This window comes from Anomaloglossus baeobatrachus, chromosome 5 (assembly GCF_048569485.1).
Source record: "Anomaloglossus baeobatrachus isolate aAnoBae1 chromosome 5, aAnoBae1.hap1, whole genome shotgun sequence".
Taxonomy (NCBI): domain Eukaryota; kingdom Metazoa; phylum Chordata; class Amphibia; order Anura; family Aromobatidae; genus Anomaloglossus; species Anomaloglossus baeobatrachus.
The window spans coordinates 578,440,168-578,464,458 of NC_134357.1; the positions used below are offsets into that span (position 1 = coordinate 578,440,168).

The 24,291-nt window shown below is 44.5% G+C and overlaps 1 protein-coding gene across 1 annotated transcript in view; it reads right to left on the reverse strand.

Annotated features, from left to right (window-relative positions):
* Window positions 1–24,291, reverse strand: part of LOC142313113 (uncharacterized) — a 297,964-nt gene that overhangs the window by 65,945 nt on the left and 207,728 nt on the right. The window contains 1 exon segment of the mRNA XM_075352098.1: window positions 19,359–20,900. Within this exon segment, the coding sequence (XP_075208213.1) occupies window positions 19,359–20,900 (1,542 nt within the window).

The following is a 24,291-nucleotide window of genomic DNA, read 5'->3' on the forward strand; positions in this document are numbered from 1 at the left end:
TATTATAAGGTGTGTACTGCACTAAAAATTCCAAACTGTACTATTATAAATTTGAGATTTTTGGCAAAAAATTTGCAATTTCTTGAGCTACCGCGCCACATCACGGAAAATTTCTTTGGGGCAGTCCTACTCTAAAATATTTTATATATAAAATGTGCCATACGGCCTCACATATGAAAAAGTAGAACTGTTTATAGCAGCACCTACCTGGTGCTTTTCAATTCTGTAGCCATGACTGAATCATGGCTGTGGGTGGGACAGGCCCAAGCAAATGATGCATGAAATAAATAGCCTGCGGACAGGGCCTGATGGCTGATTGTGAACAGACACCAATTGTCAAAATAAAAAACAGATGAAAAAACATACCAAATTGAGGTACATGGCAAGGTGGGGGTCAGCCACTTTTTTATTACATTTGTTAAAATTTCCGTTTACCCTGTATACTGTAAAATTATGGGGATATCTAGGTTTTCAATTTTTTCAATTTTCTCTGACCCGGATTTTTTTCTTTTCTGCTTAAATAAATTGTCCCTTGGGGTTTGTTTCTGTATATACTTTATTTAGGAACCCTTTATTATAACTTTTTTCCTCAAATTTATTTACCAGTTTTTTCGCTTCAACTTCAAAATCTTCTGGCCTACTGCAATTTCTATATGCCCTAATGAATTGGCTTTTGGGGACATTTAAAAGCCAACTCGGAAGATGGCAACTTGTTAAGGAAATACAGCTGTTACTATCCGTGGGCTAATTATAAGTTTTGGTCTCAATTTTTCCATTTTCAATAAATATACTTAAATCTAAAAAATTAATAATTTTCTTACTAATTATAAATGTAAAGTGTAGATAACTCAGAGACAATATATGGAGAGGAAGGGCACCACCCTATGGGATCTCCAGGTATACGATAAGGCACGAGACAGAAGAGAGAAAGAGTATATCTATCAAGGGATCACCAAAAGATTGTATCATGTAAAATTGGAAATCTTTATTACAAAAAGGAAAAATACATAGATCTCCTCACTGGGAGTCAAGGCACACCAAAAGACAGTTAAAAACACTTAAAGGCAGACATGTATCCCCAAGCCAAAAACCATTTATAATAAGTATCAGTAAATCACGATGTTTCTTAACACCCCTCATGCAAATGCAGCATTGATAAATAGTACAACCTACTATGCAGCATACAATATTGACCACATAATACAAAATATGATAAAGTATAATGTGCAGGCTTGAGCAGAGCCTTAGATATAATATGGTATGTTAAGGGAGACTATAGTACCTCAGGGGTCACAGGCTGTCGTTTGGAGTAACAGTGGTCTAGTGGACCTTTTCTAAATGGCCTGTTTGTAACAGTCTAACAGACAATATAAGGGACACTTTTTGAGGACCACAGTAACACAGACGTCTGTCTTTTCCCCTGAGGAAGCCTCCTGCATGGGGGCGATACGCGTGGGGTAACATCGCCCAAAAACCCACCCCTCTTGATACCCTGCTGCATAGGTTTTCTCCCCCTTTGGGATAGTGAGTATGGGTCTAACTGGCATCACCCTGAACCACTGAATAGGGTGTGCCTAAATACTGTTTCGGCTAGCCCACACAACTATAGCATTTAGGGCTTGTGCATTTTGCCTGTGCGTATTATTGCACTCTTTGTTTGCATCATACATTTGCAGGCCTTTACTATGGCATTTAATCTTTAGTTCTGATATTAGCACTGCGGTTTTTCAAGGGTTGACTCACACACATTGTCCGTACAAGATAGTGTAATTGGTTTCAACCTGCCTTGCCCTGAACTGGCGAAGTCAGTGAGCCTCATTCTTATGCTCTTTGAATTCAGGGGTTTGCTCATACTGCCTGTGCTTATTACTGCACTTTATGTGTATATATGCATATATGCTCGTATTGACCAGGGTTTGTACCTCCTGGCTTTGTCTGTGTTACTGTGGTCCTCAAAAAGTGTCCCTTATATTGTCTGTTAGACTGTTACAAACAGGCCATTTAGAAAAGGTCCATTAGACCACTGTTACTCCAAACAGCAGCCTGTGACCCCTGAGGTACTATAGTCTCCCTTAACATACCATATTATATCTAAGGCTCTGCTCAAGCCTGCACATTATACTTTATCATATTTTGTATTATGTGGTCAATATTGTATGCTGCATAGCAGGTTGTACTATTTATCAATGCTGCATTTGCATGAGGGGTGTTAAGAAACATCGTGATTTATTGATACTTATTATAAACTAGAAGGTGGTCCGATTCTAACGCATCGGGTATTCTAGAATTTACGTATTGTGTAGTTAATGTATGATTTTTGTTATATATATATATATAGATGTTGTTGTGTGTAGTTGCCAAGTGTTTGTGTAGGCGCTATAAATGTTCTGGGTGTTGTCTGGGTGGGGGTGTGTGAAAGCGGTGTTGTTTAGGTGTTGCGTTGTATTGTTTGTGGAGCGCTGTGTGTCTGTAGCGTTGTGTGTGTGTGGTGCTGTGTGTGTTGCGCGGTTTGTGTGGGTGTGTGTGTGTGGGGTGCGTGGGTGTGTTTTGGGGGAGGTATGTTTTGTGCAATGTGTGTGTTGCGCGGTATGTGCATATATTTGTGTGTGCCGCGGTGTTTGTGTGTTGTGTGTGTGCAGCATTGTCTGTGTGTGTGTGGGTGTCTGTGTAGGGCGGTGTTTGTGGTTCCCAGTGTGTGTGTGTGTGTGGTGTGTTGTGCGGTGCATGTGTGGCGGTGTGTGTTTTGGGGGGAGGTGTGCACCCCCCATCGTGGTCCACCCCCCCATGCTGCACCCCCCATCGTGCTCCTTCCCTCATGCTGCGCATCCCCCATCGTGCTCCATCCCCCATGCTGCGCACCCCCCATCGTGCTCCATCCCCCATACTGCGCACCCCAATGCTGCGCACCCCCATCGTGTTCCATCCCCCATGCTGCGCACCCCCCATCGTGTTTCATCCCCCCATTCTGGGCATCCCCCATCGTGGTCCACCCCCCAATGCTGCACCCCCCATCGTGCTCCATCCCCCATGCTGCACTCCCCATCGTGCTCCATCCCCCATGCTGCGCACCCCCCATCGTGCTCCATCCCCCATGCTGCGCACCCCCCATCGTTTCATCCCCCCATTCTGGGCACCCCCCATTGTGGTCCACCCCCCATGCTGCACCCCCCATCGTGCTCCATCCCCCATGCTGCGCACCCATCGTGTTTCATCCCCCCTTTCTGGGCACCCCCCATCGTGCTCCATCCCCCATGCTGCACTCCCCATCGTGCTCCATCCCCCATGCTGCGAACCCCTCACAGAGGAGTATAATAGGAGGATTATAATAGGAGGAGTATAATGGGAGGAGTAGTCCTGGGGAAAGAGGAGTATAATGGGAGGAGTTGTCCTGGGGGGGAGGTGTACAGGTGCCCGTGTGCGGGGGGCGTGGCCGAGCGGGCATAGTGTGAGGGGTCGTGGCCGAGCGGGCATAGTGTGAGGGGGCGTGGCCTAGTGGGCATAGTGTGAGGGGGCGTGGCCTAGCGGGCATAGTGTGAGGGGGCGTGGCCTAGCGGGCATAGTGTGAGGGGCCGTGGCCTAGCGGGCATCGCGTGCAGGGGGCGTGGCCTAGTGGGCATCGCGTGCAGGGGACATGGCCTAGCGGGCATCACGTGCAGGGGGCGTGGCCTAGCAGGCATCGTGTGCGGGGGCGGGCCTGGCCAAACGGTTAATCCATGGGGGGGGCCAGGCCGAGCCGAGCGGCCAATCCGTGTGGAGGGGCGGGGCCAGGCCTAGCCCAGCGGCCAATCTGACGGTTGTCACTGTAAGGACACAATGTCACTGTAACGACACAATTTTGGAGCAAGACAGACAGAATAAGGCAATTATATACAGTTAGGTCCAGAAATATTTGGACAGTGACACAATTTTCGCGAGTTGGGCTCTGCATGCCACCACATTGGATTTGAAATGAAACCTCTACAACAGAATTCAAGTGCAGATTGTAACGTTTAATTTGAAGGTTTGAACAAAAATATCTGATAGAAATTGTATGGATAGATTGCTTTCGGTCTAAATATAGCGCAATAAGGACGTCTGCTGGTGATATTTGTTGTACTTTATTAATTAATTAAGTACTCCTATTGATACAACGCGTTTCAGCAGAAATGCTTTCATCAGGTATCAGATACCTGATGAAAGCATTTCTGCTGAAACGCGTTGTATCAATAGGAGTACTTAATTAATTAATAAAGTACAACAAATATCACCAGCAGACGTCCTTATTGCGCTATATTTAGACCGAAAGCAATCTATCCATATACCTTCTCCCTATTGGGAATCGGTAATAGCTGCAAAGGACCTACTGACCCATTAAAGAATCCAGCTGGTTAGCTGGAGGATCGAGGACCAAAAAACCTGAATTCCATGGTGCAGGTGGAGCTCAGTAGCCGACAACGATACCCCAAGTCTGGATTCTTTAAGCCTGAACACAGGATTCAGATCGGAGGAACTCCAGACTGATAAGCTTTCACTGAAGTTGTGCGGGGGCGCACAACCAGCAAAGGTGAGCAGTTCTTATTATTTAAATGCTAAAAGGTTTCCACGGATGCTTCTCATAGTGCGCTTGTTCTGTTATCTATTTATTTATGATAGAAATTGTAGGAATTGTACACATTTCTTTACAAACACTCCACATTTTAGGAGGTCAAAAGTAATTGGACAAATAAACCAAACCAAAACAAAATATTTTTATTTTCAATATTTTGTTGCGAATTCTTTGGAGGCAATCACTGCCTTAAGTCTGGAACCCATGGACATCACCAAACGCTGGGTTTCCTCCTTCTTAATGCTTTGCCAAGCCTTTACAGCCGCAGCCTTCAGGTCTTGCTTGTTTGTGGGTCTTTCCGTCTTAAGTCTAGATTTGAGCAAGTGAAATGCATGCTCAATTGGGTTAAGATCTGGTGATAGACTTGGCCATTGCAGAATGTTCCACTTTTTTGCACTCATGAACTCCTGGGTAGCTTTGGCTGTATGCTTGGGGTCATTGTCCATCTGTACTATGAAGCGCCATCCGATCAACTTTGCGGCATTTGGCTGAATCTGGGCTGAAAGTATATCCCGGTACACTTCAGAATTCATCCGGCTACTCTTGTCTGCTGTTATGTCATCAATAAACACAAGTGACCCAGTGCCATTGAAAGCCATGCATGCCCATGCCATCACATTGCCTCCACCATGTTTTACAGAGGATGTGGTGTGCCTTGGATCATGTGCCATTCCCTTTCTTCTCCAAACTTTTTTCTTCCCATCATTCTGGTACAGGTTGATCTTTGTCTCATCTGTCCATAGAATACTTTTCCAGAACTGAGCTGGCTTCATGAGGTGTTTTTCAGCAAATTTAACTCTGGCCTGTCTATTTTTGGAATTGATGAATGGTTTGCATCTAGACGTGAACCCTTTGTATTTACTTTCATGGAGTCGTCTCTTTACTGTTGACTTAGAGACAGATACACCTACTTCACTGAGAGTGTTCTGGACTTCAGTTGATGTTGTGAACGGGTTCTTCTTCACCAAAGAAAGTATGCGGCGATCATCCACCACTATTGTCATCCGTGGATGCCCAGGCCTTTTTGAGTTCCCAAGCTCACCAGTCAATTCCTTTTTTCTCAGAATGTACCCGACTGTTGATTTTGCTACTCCAAGCATGTCTGCTATCTCTCTGATGGATTTTTTTTTTTTTCAGCCTCAGGATGTTCTGCTTCACCTCAATTGAGAGTTCCTTAGACCGCATGTTGTCTGGTCACAGCAACAGCTTCCAAATGCAAAACCACACACCTGTAATCAACCCCAGACCTTTTAACTACTTCATTGATTACAGGTTAACGAGGGAGACACCTTCAGAGTTAATTGCAGCCCTTAGAGTCCCTTGTCCAATTGCTTTTGGTCCCTTGAAAAAGAGGAGGCTATGCATTACAGAGCTATGATTCCTAAACCCTTTCTCCGATTTGGATGTGAAAACTCTCATATTGCAGCTGGGAGTGTGCACTTTCAGCCCATATTATATATATAATTGTATTTCTGAACATGTTTTTGTAAACAGCTAAAATAACAAAACTTGTGTCACTGTCCAAAGATTTCTGGACCTAACTGTATGTCTTATATTCTAGGTTCTTCAAAGTAGCCACCTTTTGCTTTCATTACTACTTTGCACACTCTTGGCATTCTCTTGATGAGCTTCAAGAGGTAGTCACCGGAAATGGTTTTCAAACAGTCTTGAATGAGTTTCCAGAGATGCTTAGCACTTGTTGGCTCTTTTGCCTTCACTCTGCTGTCCAACTTACCCCAAACCATCTCGATTGGGTTCAGGTTTGGTGACTGTGGAGGCCAGGTCATCTGGCGTAGCACCCCATCACTCTCCTTCTTAGTCAAATAGCCCTTACACAGCCTGGAGGTGTGTTTGGGGTCATTGTCCTGTTGAAAAATAAAATGATGGTCCAACTAAACGCAAACCAGATGGAATAGCACGCCGCTGCAAGATACTGTGGTAGGCATGCTGGTTCTGTATGCCTTCAATTTTGAATGAATCCCCAACAGTGTCACCAGCAAAGCACCCCCACACAGTCACACCTCCTCCTCAATGCTTCACGGTGGGAACCAGCCATGTAGAGTCCATCCGTTCACCTTTTCTACAAAGACACGGTGGTTGGATCCAAAGATCTCAAATTTGGACTCATCAGACCAAAGCACAGATTTCTACTGGTCTAATGTCCATTCCTTGTGTTCTTTAGCCCAAACAAGTCTCTTCTGCTTGTCCTTAGCAGTGGTTTCCTAGCAGCTATTTTACCATGAAGGCCTGCTGCACAAAGTCTCCTCTTAACAGTTGTTCTAGAGATAAGAAGGTGTGTCCAAACTTTTGGTCTGTACTGTAGGTCTTATTGTCTTGCCTATGTAGTAGTGCCCGCAGGGACAGAAAACAGCATGTACTACATTTTTAGTTTTGCAGGTTATAAAATGTCTCATAGTGTGCTGCTTATCTCCTTGACTTCCATGAGTCTTCTCTGGACTTGATGTCCATATTGGCCTGAAACGACTGTAAGGATACAGATAATTAGACGAAACCAAAAAGAATGGCCAAATCTCATTCACAATGATAACTCCTAATCAACAAACCTATGAAAACAAGCCGAATTTGAAGCCAGAAAAGATGTCTTCTCTTTTATAAAAAAATCTATTTCTTTATTGAAGAAATTAAAAACAATCTAAACAATGACAATAAATAGTGGGGATATGCAGAGAACATTCTTCCTCCACAAATCATCCATAAAAGCACGTGTTTCTACCAGAAAAACATTTATAATGGCAAATAACAGATATCCATTAGCTGTTACTAAAAAAGGTTTTATGCCCGGGATGAAAAATGCTTATAGAAGTCACTGGAGGTCACAATTTGTGCAAAAAATAAAGAGATTAATCCAATTGGTTGATCCAAATATTCATATGAGCCGGTCTGAACAAAGTATATCACAACAACTTGTAACCCAGAAATAATATATATTATTGCACCTACCCAAATGTGCAAATACGCTAAATAGCAAATATCCACAAAATATTAATGAATAGAATTTTTTGCCTAGAGAATAAATTACTCAGTGTGGTCACTAGGGGTCACTGTAATGAAAGATAAAATAAATCTAAACTAGTGCAAATATATATCATAATACACTGGAACCTTGGATTACCAGCATAATTTGTTCCGTCCGTGTACTCTTAAACAAAGTTACTCTTATATCAAAGCAAATTTTCCCATAGGAAATAATTGAAATGTAGACAATTCATCCACAACCCAGAAATATTTACTGTATTTATACAAACTTATTACAGTAATATTATTATTATTTATTTATAGAGCACCATTAATTCCATGGTGCTATACATCAGAAGGGGTTACATACAGAATACATATACAAGTTACAGTAGACAGACTAGTACAGAGGGAAGAGGGCCCTGCCCTTGTGGGCTTACATTCTATAGGATTTTGGGGAGGAGACAGTAGGTGGGGTGTCGGTTGGGCGGTAGCTCCACATGGTGGTCAGGCGGCAGCTCCGCATGGTGGTCAGGCGGCAGCTCCACACGATGGTCAGGCGGCAGCTCCGCATGGTGGTCAGGCAGCAGCTCCGCACGGTGGTGGGGCGGCAGCTCTGCACGGTGGTGAAGCAATGAGGTCATTGTAGATTATAGGCATTTCTGAACAGATGAGTTTTCAGGTTCCGTTTGAACCTTGCAAGGGTAGCAGATGCTCAGGAGAAGTCTTGGTGTCGGTTGCATGAGGATCGAATGAGAGAGGAGAGAAGGAGATCTTGGGAGGACTGGAGGTGACGTGTTGGAGTGTAGTGGGAGATTAGTTCAGAGATATACGGAGGAGACAGATTATGGACGGCTTTGTATGTCGGTGTTTGTAGCTGGAATTGGATACGGTGGAAGATTGGGAGCCAGTGGAGGGACTTGCAGAGAGGAGAAGTGGGGTGGTATTGAGGCGAGAGGTGGATCCGTCGGGCAGCAGAATTAAGGATGGACTGGAGAGGGGCGAGCGTGTTATCAGGGAGGCCACAGAGGAGGATGTTACAGTAATCGAGGTGGGAGATTATGAGGGCATGCACTAGCATTTTTGTAGATTGCAAATTGAGGAAAGGACGGATTCTAGAAATATTTTTGAGTTGATGATGGCAGGAGGTGGTGAGGGATTGGATGTGTGTGCCGCCCTTGTGCCAGCAGCCAGGCTGCTCGGATGCGGATCCGCGGTGGCTCGAGTGGTCTCCGGACCCAGGGGTCGTGCGGCCACTCAGAAAAAAAGGGGGGGGGACTATTTACAGGGGGAATGGAAAGTTCGTGGTGCCACCCACGATGTGTGGTAATATGAGGGACCACCGCTGCCGTTGGGGAGCCCGGTGACGATGGTGTGGCAGCCTGATGTTTAACCCCTTCGTGGGTAGGGGATTTGTGTCCCGGGGCCCGTTGGATGGTTGGTGCTCGGGTGCCGTGGGGGATAAGAACAGGGGTTTTCAGTGTACTCACTCAGTCCAGGAAATAACAACACCAACAGCTTGTAAACCAGAATTCTGAGCACCACTGCAGCTTGTACGATTTCTTTGCCCTGTATTGGGAAGTCCTATCCCATCAGTGCGCTAGTACCCTGATTTTGGAGTGGGTTGGTGATGAATCTTGAAGTCTTCACCCCCGTCTTGTAAATTACCGGAACGCGTGAAGCTAGTTTCCGGCCTGTGGTCCACGTACCCCGTCATGCCCTGGCCCCTGCCCGGTGATAGCTCAAGGCCACCGGCTGCCCTCCTCGGCTGTCCGTGCCTATTGACACTATCTCCTGCGACCAGGGTTCCAGCTCCTACCAGGCTCAGACCAACGTCTGCCACCTAGTACTACTGGAGCCCTGCTCCCAGCCGGTGACCTCTCCCTCTCAGAGAGTCACTGCTTCACACTCCTCTCCCTTGCTCAACTTCAGCTCAACTCTAGGTCAACTGTCACTTTCTTCCCTTTCCCCTCACCAACCCCCATGTGGGCGGCCATATTCCCTTCAGGCCCCCCAATGGTGTGTCTGGTGGGTAAAGTGCAAAGTTTTCCTAGGACTTTGATTGGTGTTGCTAACAGCTTAGCCAAAGAACTAAGACCCGTAACCAAGGAGGGTGAATACTGTGCAGAAGGGCAGATTACACAATACCCTGTGACGACCTGATAGGCCAGGGCATCACATTCCCCCTTGGTTAAACATAGCTCGTCCGCGATCTACAGGATACCAGAGGTTTATTTTTGTTTTGCTTTTAAACTGGAAAAGGTAAAAATATAACGGTTAACACATTTTTATTAACGGGTCCATCCCACACAGGGGAGGCAATTCACTTAAACGTTACTAAAATTCTGTTAAGAGTTCGTCGCCCAACGGTGGGACGCTACTGGTTTCCATGACAACGGAGGCTCAACCTACTCCGTTGCAGCCCCTTCCTGCTACAGTCCAGTCCCAACATCCCGGATCCCAATAACCCGCGACCCAAACAACCTGTTCCCCCTGGAAACCTAAGGTGGGTCCTTAACTGGGTTAAGTTCCCGAGTTTTGTACTTTAGACGACTTTGCTTGGCACAGGAGGTGCAACTATTATACAAGACACAAGTTTGTGTTGGTCACGCCAGTCCTGTGACCGTGGTCCATTTTTACTTAATATATTTAAAACTTTGTAACGGAGTCCATGTACTTGTACACTTTTCAACAATTTACTTGTAAATCAGGTAATTTTCACCCTTTTCACTAAAACTGGTTGATTAGGCACTTATTCACTAGCGTTTTCTATATGAAAAATAATAAACTATGGAAAATAACAAACAAAAACACCGATACCTAACAATTCTATGGCATCGCAACTACTGGTAATGTAACATTTTTAACATTCTTATTCACGCTCACTGGGAGGCAGGTAATCAGGCCTCAGCTCCCTATCTGGCTCTGGCTTTACTTGAACTCGGGCGGCCCCCAACAGCCGTCGGGATGCCGCGCGGTAATGGAACAGGCACACATCTTGGTTCCACTCCTGCTGGTGTAGACTGATGAACCAACTGCTCCGCAGCCGGGGTTGCAGGGCCCGGGTGCTCCGCCTCTGAGGACAGGCCTCGTGATAAGGCCGGGTCTGGTCTGGCCGGTGTCTGGGTGACCGCTGCTGTGGCTGGAATGAGGGCCTTGTTCTAGATCGCTGCAGCCAGAGACTCTGATAAACAAACTGAAGGATCCGCTGCCGGGGTTGGTGGGGCAACTCGGCGTCTGCCGAGGACGGGGTAGTCGGTAGTGGAGCGCTCACCGCGAGCTGGGATGGTCCGGATCCCTCAGCTTCTTTGGCCGGATTTGTGCAATCTACAGGGACTGGGTAACCGCTTACCCTCTCTTCACGTGGGATTTCAATCTCACGGGCTCGCACCGCCACCGCCAGGCTCCTCATCTCTTCCCTCCAGTGGTTCAGAATGAAGAGGAATTGCGTCTGCATCGTCCGGCACAGCTGCTCTGTTTCTTCCTCTATCCATGCCGCGGTCCCAGAGACGGCATGCTCTGGGACCAGTCTCGCTCTGCCATCTTGCCACTGCGTCTTCCAGTAACGTTGTAACAGAGTCCTGGCGTCCCTGCTCCACTTCCGCTAGTAACACATTCTGGCATGCCCCCTTGGTCTTTTCGCAGCACCCTCTTGCTGACCGTGGCACTCTGGGAACTTCCGGTTCCGGCCTCACTGGGAAGACGAGGGGCAGAGCTTAGTCTTTGCACGTTTTCTCAGAGAAGACGGGGTTTTGGCGCTAAAAATGGCAGAAAATGGCGGACTTGGCGGGAAACAGAATCTTGACTTTCGGTCTTCGGCTTTCAAGGTGCACGTCACCCAGGTAAGTGGGTCCTGCTCGTATGCTGTTCTTAAAGCCAGAATATCTGAGTTGTGCCGCCTCCGTGCTAGCAGCCGGGCTGCTCGGATCCGGATCCGCGGTAGCTCAAGGGGTCTCTGGACCCAGGGGTCATGCGACCACTCAGAAAAAAGGGGGGGGACTATTTACAGGGGGAATGGAAAGTTTGTGACGCCACTCACGGTGTGTGGTAATGTGAGGGACCACCGCTGCCGTTGGGGAGCCCGGTGACGATTGTGTGGCAGGCTGATGTTTAACTCCTCCGTGGGTAGGGAATTTGTGTCCCGGGGCCCGTTGGATGGTTGGTGCTCGGGTGCCGTGGGGGATAAGAACAGGGATTTTCAGTGTACTCACTCAGTCCAGGAAATAACAACACTGAAACCAGAATTCTGAGCACCACTGCAGCTTGTAGGGAGCACGCTTGGGTCCGTGTCCTTGGTGTTGCTGTTAGCCTGTGGCCCTGTCCTTGGCACCTCTGTCTCTGTTGGACCCTTGGGTATAAAACTCTTTGTGTCCCACTCACCCATATGGCTAACTGAGTGAGCTTGCTCTCAGGGTTCACGCGTAGGATTTCTTTGGACTGTATTGGGAAAGTCCTATCTCATCGGTGCGCTAGTACCCCAATTTTGGAGCGGGTTGGGGATGAATCTTGAAGTCTTCACCCCCGTCGGGTAAAATTACCAGAACGCGTGAAGCTACTTTCCGGCCTGGGATCCACGTACCCCGTCGTGCCCTAGCCCCTGCCCGGTGATAGCTCAAGGCCGCCGGCTGCCCTCCTCGGCTGTCCGTGCCCTTGACACTATCCACTGCGACCGGGGTTCCAGCTCCTACCAGGCCCAGACCAACTTCTGCCACCTAGTACTACAGGAGCCCTGCTCCCAGCCGGTGACCTCTCCCTCTCAGAGAGTCACCGCTTCACACTCCTCTCCCTTGCTCAACTTCAGCTCAACTCTAGCTCAACTGTCACTTTCTTCACTTTCCCCTCACCAACCCCCATGTGGGCGGCGCTATTCCCTTCAGGCCCCCCCAATGGTGTGTCTGGTGGGTAAAGTGCAAAGTGTTCCTAGGACTTTGATTGGCTAAGCTGTTAGCAACACCAAAGAACCAGGACCCGTAACCAAGAAGGGTGGATACTGTGCAGAAGGGCAGATTGCACAATACCCTGTAACGACCTGATAGGCCAGGGCGTCACATGTGTGGTATGAAGGACAAGGCAGAGTCAAAGGTCACTCCGAGGCACCGAACTTTGGGTACTGGCGAGAGCATGGTGTTATTTATTGTAATAGATAGATCAGGTGGAGAGTGTAGGTGAGATGGAGGAAAGACAATTAGTTCAGTTTTGGCCACATTAAGCTATAGGAAGCGAGAGGAGAAAAAGAAGGATATAGCAGTTAGACACTCCGGGATTCTGGACAGCATAGATGTGACATCTGGGCCAGAGAGGTAGATCTGAGTGTCATTGGCATATATGTGGTACTGGAAGCCATGGGACTTTATGAGTTATCCCAGGCCAACTATATAGGTAGAAAAAAAGTAAAGGTCCCAGGACAGAGCCTTGATGGACGCCAACAGAGAGAGGCTGGGAAGAAGAGGTTGTGTGGGAGTGGGAGACACTAAAAAGTGCGGTTGGAAAGGTATGAAGAGATCCAAGAAAGGGCAAGATCTCTGACACCAAAGGAAGAGAGGATCTGTAATAGGAGGGAGTTGTCGACAGTGTCAAAGGCTGAGGACAGGTCTAGAAGTAGGAGTATGGAGAAGTGCTTGTTAGCTTTGGCAGTAAAGGGCCATTTACACACTGTGACATTGCTAACGATATATCGTCGGGGTCACGGTGTTTGTGACGCACATCCGGCGTCGTTAGCGACGTCGCAGCGTGTAACACGGATGAGCGACCATAAACGATCGCAAAAGAGGCAAAAATCGTTGGTATGTGAAACGTCATTCACTTACCAAAAATCGTTGCCTATTCAGTAGCGAGGTTGTTTGTCGTACCTGCGGCAGCACACATCACTATGTGTGACACCGCAGGAACGAGCAACAACCTCGTACCTGCGGATGGCCGCAATGAGGAAGGAAGGAGGTGGGCGGGATGTTCGTCCCGCTCAACTCCGCCCCTCCACTTCTATTGGACGACTGCCATGTGACTTCGCTGTGATGCCGCACGTAGCGCCTCCTTAGAAAGGAGGCGGTTCGCCGGCCACAGTGACGTCGCAGGGAAGGTAAGTCCGTGTGACGGGTGTAAGCGATGTTGTGCGCCACGGGCAGCGATTTGCCGGAGACGCAGAACTGATGGGGGCGGATACGGTCACTAGCTATATCGATAGCGATATCACAGCGTGTAAAGTACCCTTAAGTCAGTTATTTGTGATTTTAGTCAGGGCAGTTTCGGTAGAATGATGTGGAAGAAGCCAGACTGTAGGTTGTGAAAGAGAGAGTTAGGGGCACTTTGCACGCTGCGACATCGCTAGCGATCCCGTTAGCGATGTGAAATTCTAGATTGCAAGTGCGATCTTTTGAGATCGCACGTAGGTCATTTTACGCATGTGCGATCTAGAAAGATCGCACTTGCGCTCTAGAATTTCACATCGCTAACGAGATCGCTAGCAATGTCGCAGTGTGCAAAGTACCCCTTCGATGAGGGGTGGGAGGAAAGTTCAGCATGGACATGCTGTTCCAGGAGTTTTGAGGTGAACGGGAGTAGTGATATGGGCTGGTAGCTGGTTGTAGAGGTTGGGTCGAGGGAAGGTTTCTTTAGGATTGGTGTGACTGTTGCATGTTTAAAGGCAGAGGGGAAAATACCAGTCAGTAAAGATAGGTTGAAAAGATAAGTTAAGGCAGGAATAAGAATAGTGGTGAGGTTTGGGAGGAGGTGGGATGGGATGGGGTCAAGTACGCAGGTAGTGAGGTGCGCTTTTGAGAGAAGACGTGCATGCTCTCCTTCGGTGATGCTGAGGAGTTATATGAAGGGGTTGTGGTGACTGAACAGAGAAGACTTGTCTTATTTGGTCGATTTTTTTCTTTGAAATAAGTGGCAAAGTCTTCTGCAGATATGAGGGAGGTTGGAGGGGGCAGTGGTGGGCGAAGGAGGGAATTGAAAGTATTGAATAACTGTTTGGGGTTGTGTGTTACAGGGGATATGAGGGTTCTGAAGTATTCCTGTTCAGCGGAGGTGAGGGCTGAACGAAATGTGTGAATTGCATTTTTGAATGTGGTGAAGTCTTCCTGGGAGTGCGTTTTCTTCCAGCGCCGCTCTGCAGCCCTAGACACTTGCCGAAGTTTTTTAGTGAGGCTGTTGTGCCAGGGCTGTCTATTGATTCGTCTCACTCTGCCATGCACAAGGGGAGCGACTGAATGAATAGCTGATGTGAGAGTGGTGTTGTAGAAAATGATGGCACTGTTTGTGTCGTGGAGTGACGATATGGAGGACAGCGGTAGGATACAGTCAGAGAGGGTGTGCATGTTGAGGTGTGCAAGGTTTCTGCGGGGTGTGCTAGATGCTGGACAGGGGGGGCAGGTGAGGAGGACAGGGCTGAAAAGGTCAGTAGGTGGTGGTCAGATAGGGGGAGGGGGGAAGTTGTGAAGTCAGATAGAGAGCAGAGACGGGTGAAGATAAGGTCTAATGTGTGTCCATCTTTATGGGTGGCAGAGGCGGACCACTGAGTTAGTCCATAGATATGAAGAAGAAAACGGCACTTCCTTTGTATATATTTTCAAAAGATGTCGGGGTGCACTTCAGGTTCCAAAGCCATAAAACAAGAAGTAACAAGGCACTCCCAAATTGGGAGTGCCTTGTTACTTCTTGTTTTATCACTGAGTTAGTCCAAAGACGAAGTGAGGGACAGGAGTTTGGAGGCCGCCGACTGGCGGGTGTCAGTGGGGATGTTGAAGTCACCCATGATGATAGTGGGAATGTCAGCAAAGAAAAAGTGTAGAAGCCAAGCAGCGAACTGGTCGATGAAGGTAGTGGTAAGGCCCAGGGGTCTGTATATGACGGCCACTTGAAGGTTGGAGGGAGAAAATATTCGGACAGAGTGCACTTCAAAGGAAGACAGGCTAAGGGAGGGTAGATGTGGGATTGGGTTAAAGCTGCAGTTGTCAGAAAGAAGGAGGCCCACTCCTCCACCTTGTCTATTGTCAGGGCGAGGAGTGTGGGTGAAATGAAGGCCACCGTAGTATAGTGCAGCAGGGGAGGCAGTGTTGGAGGGTGTCAGCCATGTTTCGGTGAGGCCCAGAGAGGATAGAGTGCTAGAGGTAAAGAGATCATGAATGATGTGCAGTTTATTAAAGACAGAACTGGCGTTCCAGAGTTCTCCAGAGAAGGGGAGCGGTGGAGTAGTGAGAGGGAAATGGATTTTAAATTGGAGAGATTGCGGTAGTTACTAGTATGTGGGGAGTGATAGGTGGGTTATAAAGAGGGGTGTACCATCTGTGGGGGGCCGGGATTGGGGGATATGTCACCAGCAGTGAGAAGTAGAGAAAGGGAGAGCAGGTGGGAAAAGGAGAGTGGACGGCATGGTCTGCGTGATATTAGGAGCGATCTGAGGTTTAGGAGCAGGTCTGCACATATACAGTAATACAAAATAATATAATGTATTCATATCAAATTATTACAGTACACTAATACAAAATACTGTCCAGAACAGTAAAAACATATAAAACAAATTAAACTGCAGTTTAGCTTACGATAGAATTGTTGATGTGCGTGAGGTACAGTATAGAGAGAAAAAAATGATGTATAAATATGACAACCTTTATTCTAATACAATACACAAAAAAAAAACCCACACCCCAAATCTATTCTCCGCAAAATAAGGGCAGAACTAAGTCACATGTGGGGCAGGAACACTGCACAGGTAATTAGATTACAGTACAAGCAATGTGCAGAAAGAAAGTACAATACTGTATCAATAGACATGCTGTATAGTATATACTGTACAATGGTATATTGTATGCAGTATACAGTACATATGTACAGAAAGTTACCTCCAGAGTGCAGTGAAAGGACAGAATCGGAGGTGTGCTCGATGAGTTTTTGCTCTTATTGCAAATCATTGCTCTTAAACCAAGTTACACATTTTTAAAAAGCTTTGCTTGTCCTGCAAAACGCTCTCCAACCAAGTTACTCTTAATCCAAAGTTACACTGTATATAGAAAGTTCATAATATTTATTGCACAGCCCAGAAAAAAAAAAGATATATTATTGCATCAACCCATCCAGAAAGATGATTTCTCAAATTTGATCAGTATGGGTCACTGTGGTCCAAGAATAAAATAGATCAAAATTAGTGCAAATATATCATAATAAATAGAAGGGTCATAGTATTTATTGCACAGCCCAGAAAGGATATATATTATTGCACCACCCAGATATACTAAAGTGCTATATTAAAGCCGGATAATAATAGGTTAATATATTGCACTGACCCAAGGAATTGCACAAAGGAACAAAATATCAAACATACAAAAAAATGGATATTGCGTATTTTCATATAGAAAATTCAGGTATAGCCATTGAAACTGCTGAAAATATTTTTACCTGTAAAATACATATAATACCATGTGATAGGCTTTACAAAAGAATCAAGCAAATAATAATAATAATTATTCTTTATTGTTATAGCACCAACATATTCCACAGCGCTTTACAATTCAGGAGGATCATATACAAAAAAGTAACAGTTATAGAAAATACAATATTTAGAAGGAAAAAAGACAACCCTGCTCGTGAGAGCTTACGATCTACAATGAGATGGGGGGAGGGGCAAGGTACAAGTGCTTAATTACAATGACAATCCAGCCATCTCAAGGAAATGGGGGATAGATAATGGCTGCCTGGACCAGTTGGCCAGAACCTTGAGATGCATTTGGGTGCCATGGAGTTTGACGTGGGGTTATATTCTGAGACGTTGTGGAGGGATTATATGAATTTAGTTAGGCTAGGGAATGTGATAGGTTACCCTAAAAAGATGCGTTTTTAGGGTGCCTCTGAAGCTGAGTAAGTTGTGATTCCTCCTAACTTCTTGAAGTAGAGCTTTCCCGAGGATTGGTGCAGCTCGGAAGAAGTCTTGGATTTGGGAGTGGGAGGTTCGAATTAGTGTGGATGTTAGTCGAAAGTCATTTGCAGAGCATAGAGAATGGGTGGGGTGATAGACAGAGAGGAGGGTGGAGATGTAGGGGGGTGACGCACTGTGTAGAGCTTTGTGGTGATAGACAGAGAGGAGGGTGGTGATGTAGGGGGGAGCCGCACTGTGGAGAGCTTTGTGGGTGAGAAAAAGCAGTTTGAATTCGATCCTGTGATATATGGGCAGCCAGTGCAATGACTGGCACAGAGAGGAGGCATTCGAGTAGCAGTTAGCCAGATAGGTGACCCTGGCTGCTGCATTAATGATGGACTGTAGAGGAGAGAATCTAGTTAGAGGGAGACCAATTAATAAAGAGTTACAGTAGTCAAGGCGAGAGTGGATCAGGGCCACGGTGAGGGTTTTTGTCGTTTCCATGGTGAGAAAGGGGCGGATTCTAGAGATGTTTTTGAGGTGCAAGCGGCAGGAGCGGGCAAGAGATTGTATGTGGGAGGTGAAGGAGAGATCAGTGTCAACTATAACACCCAGACAGCAGGCTTGCTGCCTAGGACTTATCGTTGTGCCACACACACACAGAGAGGGAGATGTCAGGTTTAGGAAGGTTGGAAGATGGAGGGAAAAGAAGAAGTTCAGTTTTGGAAAAGTTAAGTTTCAGATAGAGAGCAGACATGATGTTGCAAACTGCAGTCAGGCAGTCACTTGTGTTCTGTAGTACAGCGGGGGTGAGCTCAGAGGATGAGGGAACATTACTACAGGAGAAAAGGATGGACACATTACTATAAGATGGGGACAAGGATAGACAAATTACTACAGGGGACAAGGATGGGCACATTACCTCAAGGGGACAAAGATTGTCTCATTGCTACAGGGGACAAAGGATTACTACAGGATGGTGGAACATTAGTACAGGATGGGGATACGCATAGGTACATTACTACAGGGGACAAGGATGGTCACATTCCTACAGGGGACAAGGATGTAACACCAATATCACAACCCACTAGTGGGGGTTCAAAGCATATAGAAATGTCATACCAACACCAAAAGAGAAAAATATCCAAGCCAAGAATATAAAGATAAAAATTTGTATATTCTTTATTGAACAATAATAAAAAAATAAACACAATAAAATGGAACAACCCAAGGGACAGATGGTATTAATTGGGAGGATCCGGCAACAATCCTAATGTAAATTGTAAATAAACTAACCAGCTTCAAATAAGTAACATAAATATGTGATGTCCCAATACTGTATCATCAAATATATAAATTCAAATATAAATAAATTAATACTCACAAGGGTGAGAAATTAGAATGAAAAAACAACATTTGGACATCATATGATATAAGACAATAAGATGGCAGAGGAGAGGTTAAATATCAGGGTCCAAAGAAGGGTAAAAACTAAAGCGGTATCTCCATGCACCTGACGCTTGTTTTGCAACCTCAGTGCTTTGTCCAGGAGCAAGGAAAAGTTATAATAAAATATTTAGAACATTGTATGGGATGTACTAACTTTCGTAATATACTGTGAATATATAACAATGTGAAATGTTCAATGCACATGGAATATTGCTTTTTATTTTCAGAAAACAGACGTCTATTAGTCACTGTATGTATTATAATTATAATGTAACTTTCTTGTTTACTTACTTGCCTTTACTGTGACTGTCTTTTGTGTTTTCTTGTTCAGTTTGTCAAATATATGGTTTCTCCCCGTGTGAGTTTTTCTTAGAGGTCTACAAATATTCAAGTAAAATATTTCTCACCTTCTATGTATGATAATGGCTTCTACCCTTATGAGTTTTGTGATATTAAAAATAGGACATTTGTGTGTAAAATATTTTCCTCATTCTAAACATGTCAATAGTTTCTCACGTGTGTGAATTAGTTGGTGTTTAGCAAGACTTGATTTATCTGCAAAACATTTCCCACATTCTGGACATGAATATGGCTTCTCCCCTGTGTGAATTCTCTGGTGTGTAACAAGGTATGATTTTTGGTTAAAATGTTTACCACATTCTGAACATGAAAATGGTTTCTCCCCTGTGTGAATTATTTGGTGTCTAACAAGACGTGATTTATCTGCAAAACATCTCCAACATTCGGAACATGAAAAAGGCTTCTCCCCTGTGTGAATTCTCTGATGTATAACAAGATCCGATTTTTGTTTAAAATGTTTCCCACATTCTAAACATGAATATGGCTTCTCCCCCGTGTGAGTTCTCTGATGTATAACAAGATGTGATTTACAGTTAAAATGTTTACCACATCCTGAACATGAAAAAGGCTTCTCCCCTGTGTGAATTCTCTGGTGTGTAACAAGGTATGATTTTTGGTTAAAATGTTTACCACATTCTGAACATGAAAACGGTTTCTCCCCTGTGTGAATTATTTGGTGTCTAACAAGACTTGATCTATCTGCAAAACATCTCACACATTCTGAACATGAAAAAGGTTTCATCCCTGAGTGAATTCTCTGGTGTATGACAAGATCTGATTTTTGATTAAAATGTTTCCCACATTCTGAACATGCATATGGCTTCTCCCCTGTGTGAATTCTCTGGTGTATAACAAGATTTGATTTTTGGTTAAAATGTTTCCCACATTCTGAACATGAATATGGCTTTTCACCCGTGTGAGTTCTTTGATGTGAAATAAAATGCGATTTCTGTGCAAAACATTTCCCACATTCTGAACATGAAAAAGGCTTTTCTCCCGTGTGAGTTCTTTGGTGTGTAACAAATTCCGATTTATGTGCAAAACATTTCCCACAATCTGCACATGAAAAAGGCCTCTCCCCCGTGTGAGTTCTCTTGTGTCTAACAAGATTTGATTTCTGGTTAAAATGTTTCCCACATTCTGAACATGAAAAAGGCTTCTCCCCTGTGTGTATTCTTTGATGTGTAACAAGAAATAATTTACGCGTAAAACATCTCCCGCATTCTGAACATGAAAAAGGCTTCTCACCTGTGTGAAATTTCTGGTGTTCAACAAAAACGGACTTATTTATAAAACATTTCCCACATTCTGAGCATGAAAATGGCTTCTCCCATGTGTGAGTTCTGTGGTAACTAACAGAATCTGAAAAAAATCTTTTCTCCCTTGTTTGAATATTTCGATGGATTTTTTCATATTCTGAAGTTGAAAATGGCTTCTTTCCTGTAGGAACACTTCGATTTTTAATGCCACTTTTGTGACTTTTATTTTTCTTAATAGTCTGTGATGAATCAGAAGGTAGAACCTGTTCAATTGAATCAGATGATAGATCTTTGCTGTAAAGAGATGATAGTATATCTGAAATAGAGTCACTCACTTCAGTTATATCTTGTGTGATATCAAGGTCATCTGATGTAAAAATTGAAGATGTCAGTTGTCCATCTGATCTAATAGTACAGTCATCTGTCAAGAATGAAAATTATTTTAATATCAGCACATTTAAGGATATAATTAATAAAATATCTAAATAAATTGCAAGTTATGGAGCAAAAAGTAATCATTTACTAAAACAAAGACCGTACACAATCTAACAGTAGACCTCAGAGTAGGAACTACGGTAGTAGAACATAGAGTTCAACCCTCTTTGTTCACTTTGCCTCCTGTATATTGGAATAATAAGCCACCAAATAATATTTTATAAGCCAAAATTATACAAAAAAATCGATTCCTTCAGTGAAAAAAATGGAGGGTTTCCACAATGGTTGTAGCTGACGACTCTTGATTATAAAGAGATATGGTTTCATAATCCAATTCAGCAAAATCCCAAAGCCAAAAGTCCTCGATGCTTCTCAGCCTTGCAATGTCCCAAACACTGTTAGTATCTACATGTTTGGCATTGCCACAGGGAAGAACCCACATAAATATTTACGGTGTGTGTCTCATGGAGCACAAGCTGGGTGCTATGTATTGGACAGTAAAATGGCAGATTTGCAATTTTCACTATACAACATCCACTCCATACTAATTTCCAGAGACTGCCTGTGGGGTCAATGTAGTCATTTAGACTAAAGCAGAATATGGTAAATGCTATTTACTGACTATAAGTTGCGGTATCATTGTTTGTTTTAACCCCTTAGTGACGGAGCTAATTTTCACCTTAATGACCAGACCAAATTTTGCAATTCTGACCAGTGTCACTTCATGAGGTTATATCTCTGGAACGCTTCAACGGATCCCGGTGATTCTGAGATTGTTTTTTCATTACATATTGGACTTCATGTTAGTACAAAATTTTAGACAATATTTTTGCATTTATTTATAAAAAAAATTGAATTTTGGCAAAAATTTAGAAAAATTTGCAATTTTCAACTTTTGAATTTTTATACCGTTAAACCAGAGTTCTGTGAATAGTTAATAAATAACATTTCCCACTTGTCTACTTTACATCAGCGCAATTTTGGAAACAACATTTTTTTTTGTTAGGAAGTTAGAAGAGTTCAAAATTTATGAGCAATTTCTCATTTTTACATCAAAATTTACAAAACCATTTTTTTAGGGACCACATCACATTTGCAGTGACTTTGAGAAGCCTAGGTGACATAAAATACCCAAAAGTGACCCCATTCTAAAAACTGCACCCCTCACACTGCTCAAAACCACATCCAAGAAGTTTATTAACCCTTCAAGTGCATCACAGAAACTAAAGCAATGTGGAATGAACAAAAGCAAAAAATAAAATTTTACCTAAAAATGTTGCTCTACTCCAAATTTATTCAAATTTAGAAGAAATAACACAACAAAATGGACCCCAAAACTTGTTACCTACTTTCTTATGAGCGTGCTGATACCCCACATGTGGTAACAAACCTCTGTTTGCACAAATAGGAGGGCCCGGAACAGAAGGAGCAATATTTGAATTTTGGAAAGCAAATTTGGCTGAAATAGATTGCGGGCATCATGTTGCATTTACAGGTCCGCTAAGGTACCTAAACAGAAGAAACCCCTCACAAGTGATGCCATTTTGGAAACTAGACCTCTCAAGGCTTCTATCTAGGGGTATAGTGAGCATTTTGTACCCACAGGTACTTCACAGATTTCGATAACATTACGTTGTCATATTGAAAATTTTTATTTTTTTTCTCAAAAATATTGTTTTAGCATCAATGTTCCCACTTTTTCAAGAGGTAATTTCAAATATTGGACCCAACATTTGTTACCCATTTTCTTATAAGCGTGGGGATACCTCATATGTGGACACAAACCTTTGTTTGGACAATTGGGAGGGCTTGGAATGGAAGGAGCAATATTTGATTTTTGGAAAGGAAGTTTGGCTGAGAAAGTGCGGGCACTATGTCGCATTTGTAGGACCCCTAAGGTACGTAAATAGCAGAAACCCCCCACAAGTGACCCCATTTTGGAAACTAGGCCCCTCAAGGAATTTATCTAGATGTTTGGTGAGTACCCTGAACCCCCAGGTGCTTCACAGAATTTTATAACGTTGAGCCATGAAAATAAAAAATAAAATTTTACCACAAAATTCTTACTTCAACTAGGTAGCTTTTTTTCTCCCAAGGGTAAAAGGAAAAAAATCCCCATGACATTTATTGTGCAATTTCTCCTGAGTTTGGTGATACCTTATATGTAGTGGAAATCAACAGTTCGGGCGCACGGCAGGGCTCGGAAGGGAAGGAGTGCCATTTGACTGCAAAATTGGCTGCAATCAATAGTGGACGCCATGTTGCGTTTGGAGAGCCCCTGAGGTGCCTATACAGTGAAGCTCCCCAACATGTGGCCACATTTTGAAAAATAGACCCCTCAAGGAATTTATCTAGATGTTTGGTGAGTACCCTGAACCCCTGGGTGCTTCACAGAATTTTATAACATCGAGCCATGAATATAAAATGTATTGTGCAGTTTCTCCTGAGTACACCGATATCTCATATGAGGTGGAAATCAACTGTTTGGGTGCACGGCAGGGCTCGGAAGGAAAGGAGCGCCATTTGACTGCAAAATTGGCAGGAATCATTAGCGAACGCCATGTTGCGTTTGGAGACCCCCTGAGGTGCCTAAACAGTGGAGCTCCCCCACAAGTAACCCCATTCTGGAAACTAGACCTCTCAAGGATTTAATCTAGGGGTATAGTGTGCATTTTGATCACACAGGTACTTCATAGAATTTGATAACCTTAGGTAGTTATATTGAAAATTTAAATTTTTTTCAGAAAAATGTTGCTTTAGCACCAATTTCCTCCTTTTTTCAAGAGGAAATACCAAGAAATGGACCACACAGTTTGTTATGCAATTTGTTATGAGCGCAGTGATACCCCATATGCGGCAAAAAAACTACCGTATTTTTCGCTTTATAAGACGCACTTTTGTTCCCCCAAATTTTAGGGGAAAGTAGGGGGTGCGTCTTATAAACCGAATATACGGATTATATACTGCAGGGTCCAGGGGAGGTAGGGGCCACTCTGGAGTGGTGCAGGGGGCTGCTGGTAGAGGCTTGTGAAGCTGTGGGCGGCAGTGTTAGATCTCCTGCACCCGCTCATATAATATGCACAGCCGCTGTCCATAACCATGGTGCTGAAACTGCACCGTGGCGATGGGCTGGGGGAGCTGCGCATATTATCTGCCTGTGCTTACCTTTGATCGCACATGCCCCCTCCCCCTGTGTTAGTTATGACCCACATGCTGCTGCCCATAGTAAAATAATAAACTCTTTACTCACCTCCTCCAGCGTGTCTGCCCGGTCTCCCTCCTGCTGCTGTGATCATCAGGCACGCAGAGATATCTCTCTGCTGTCCCGATCACATGACCGGCACTAGAACCAGGAAGTAGGAAGTGCAGGAGACAGG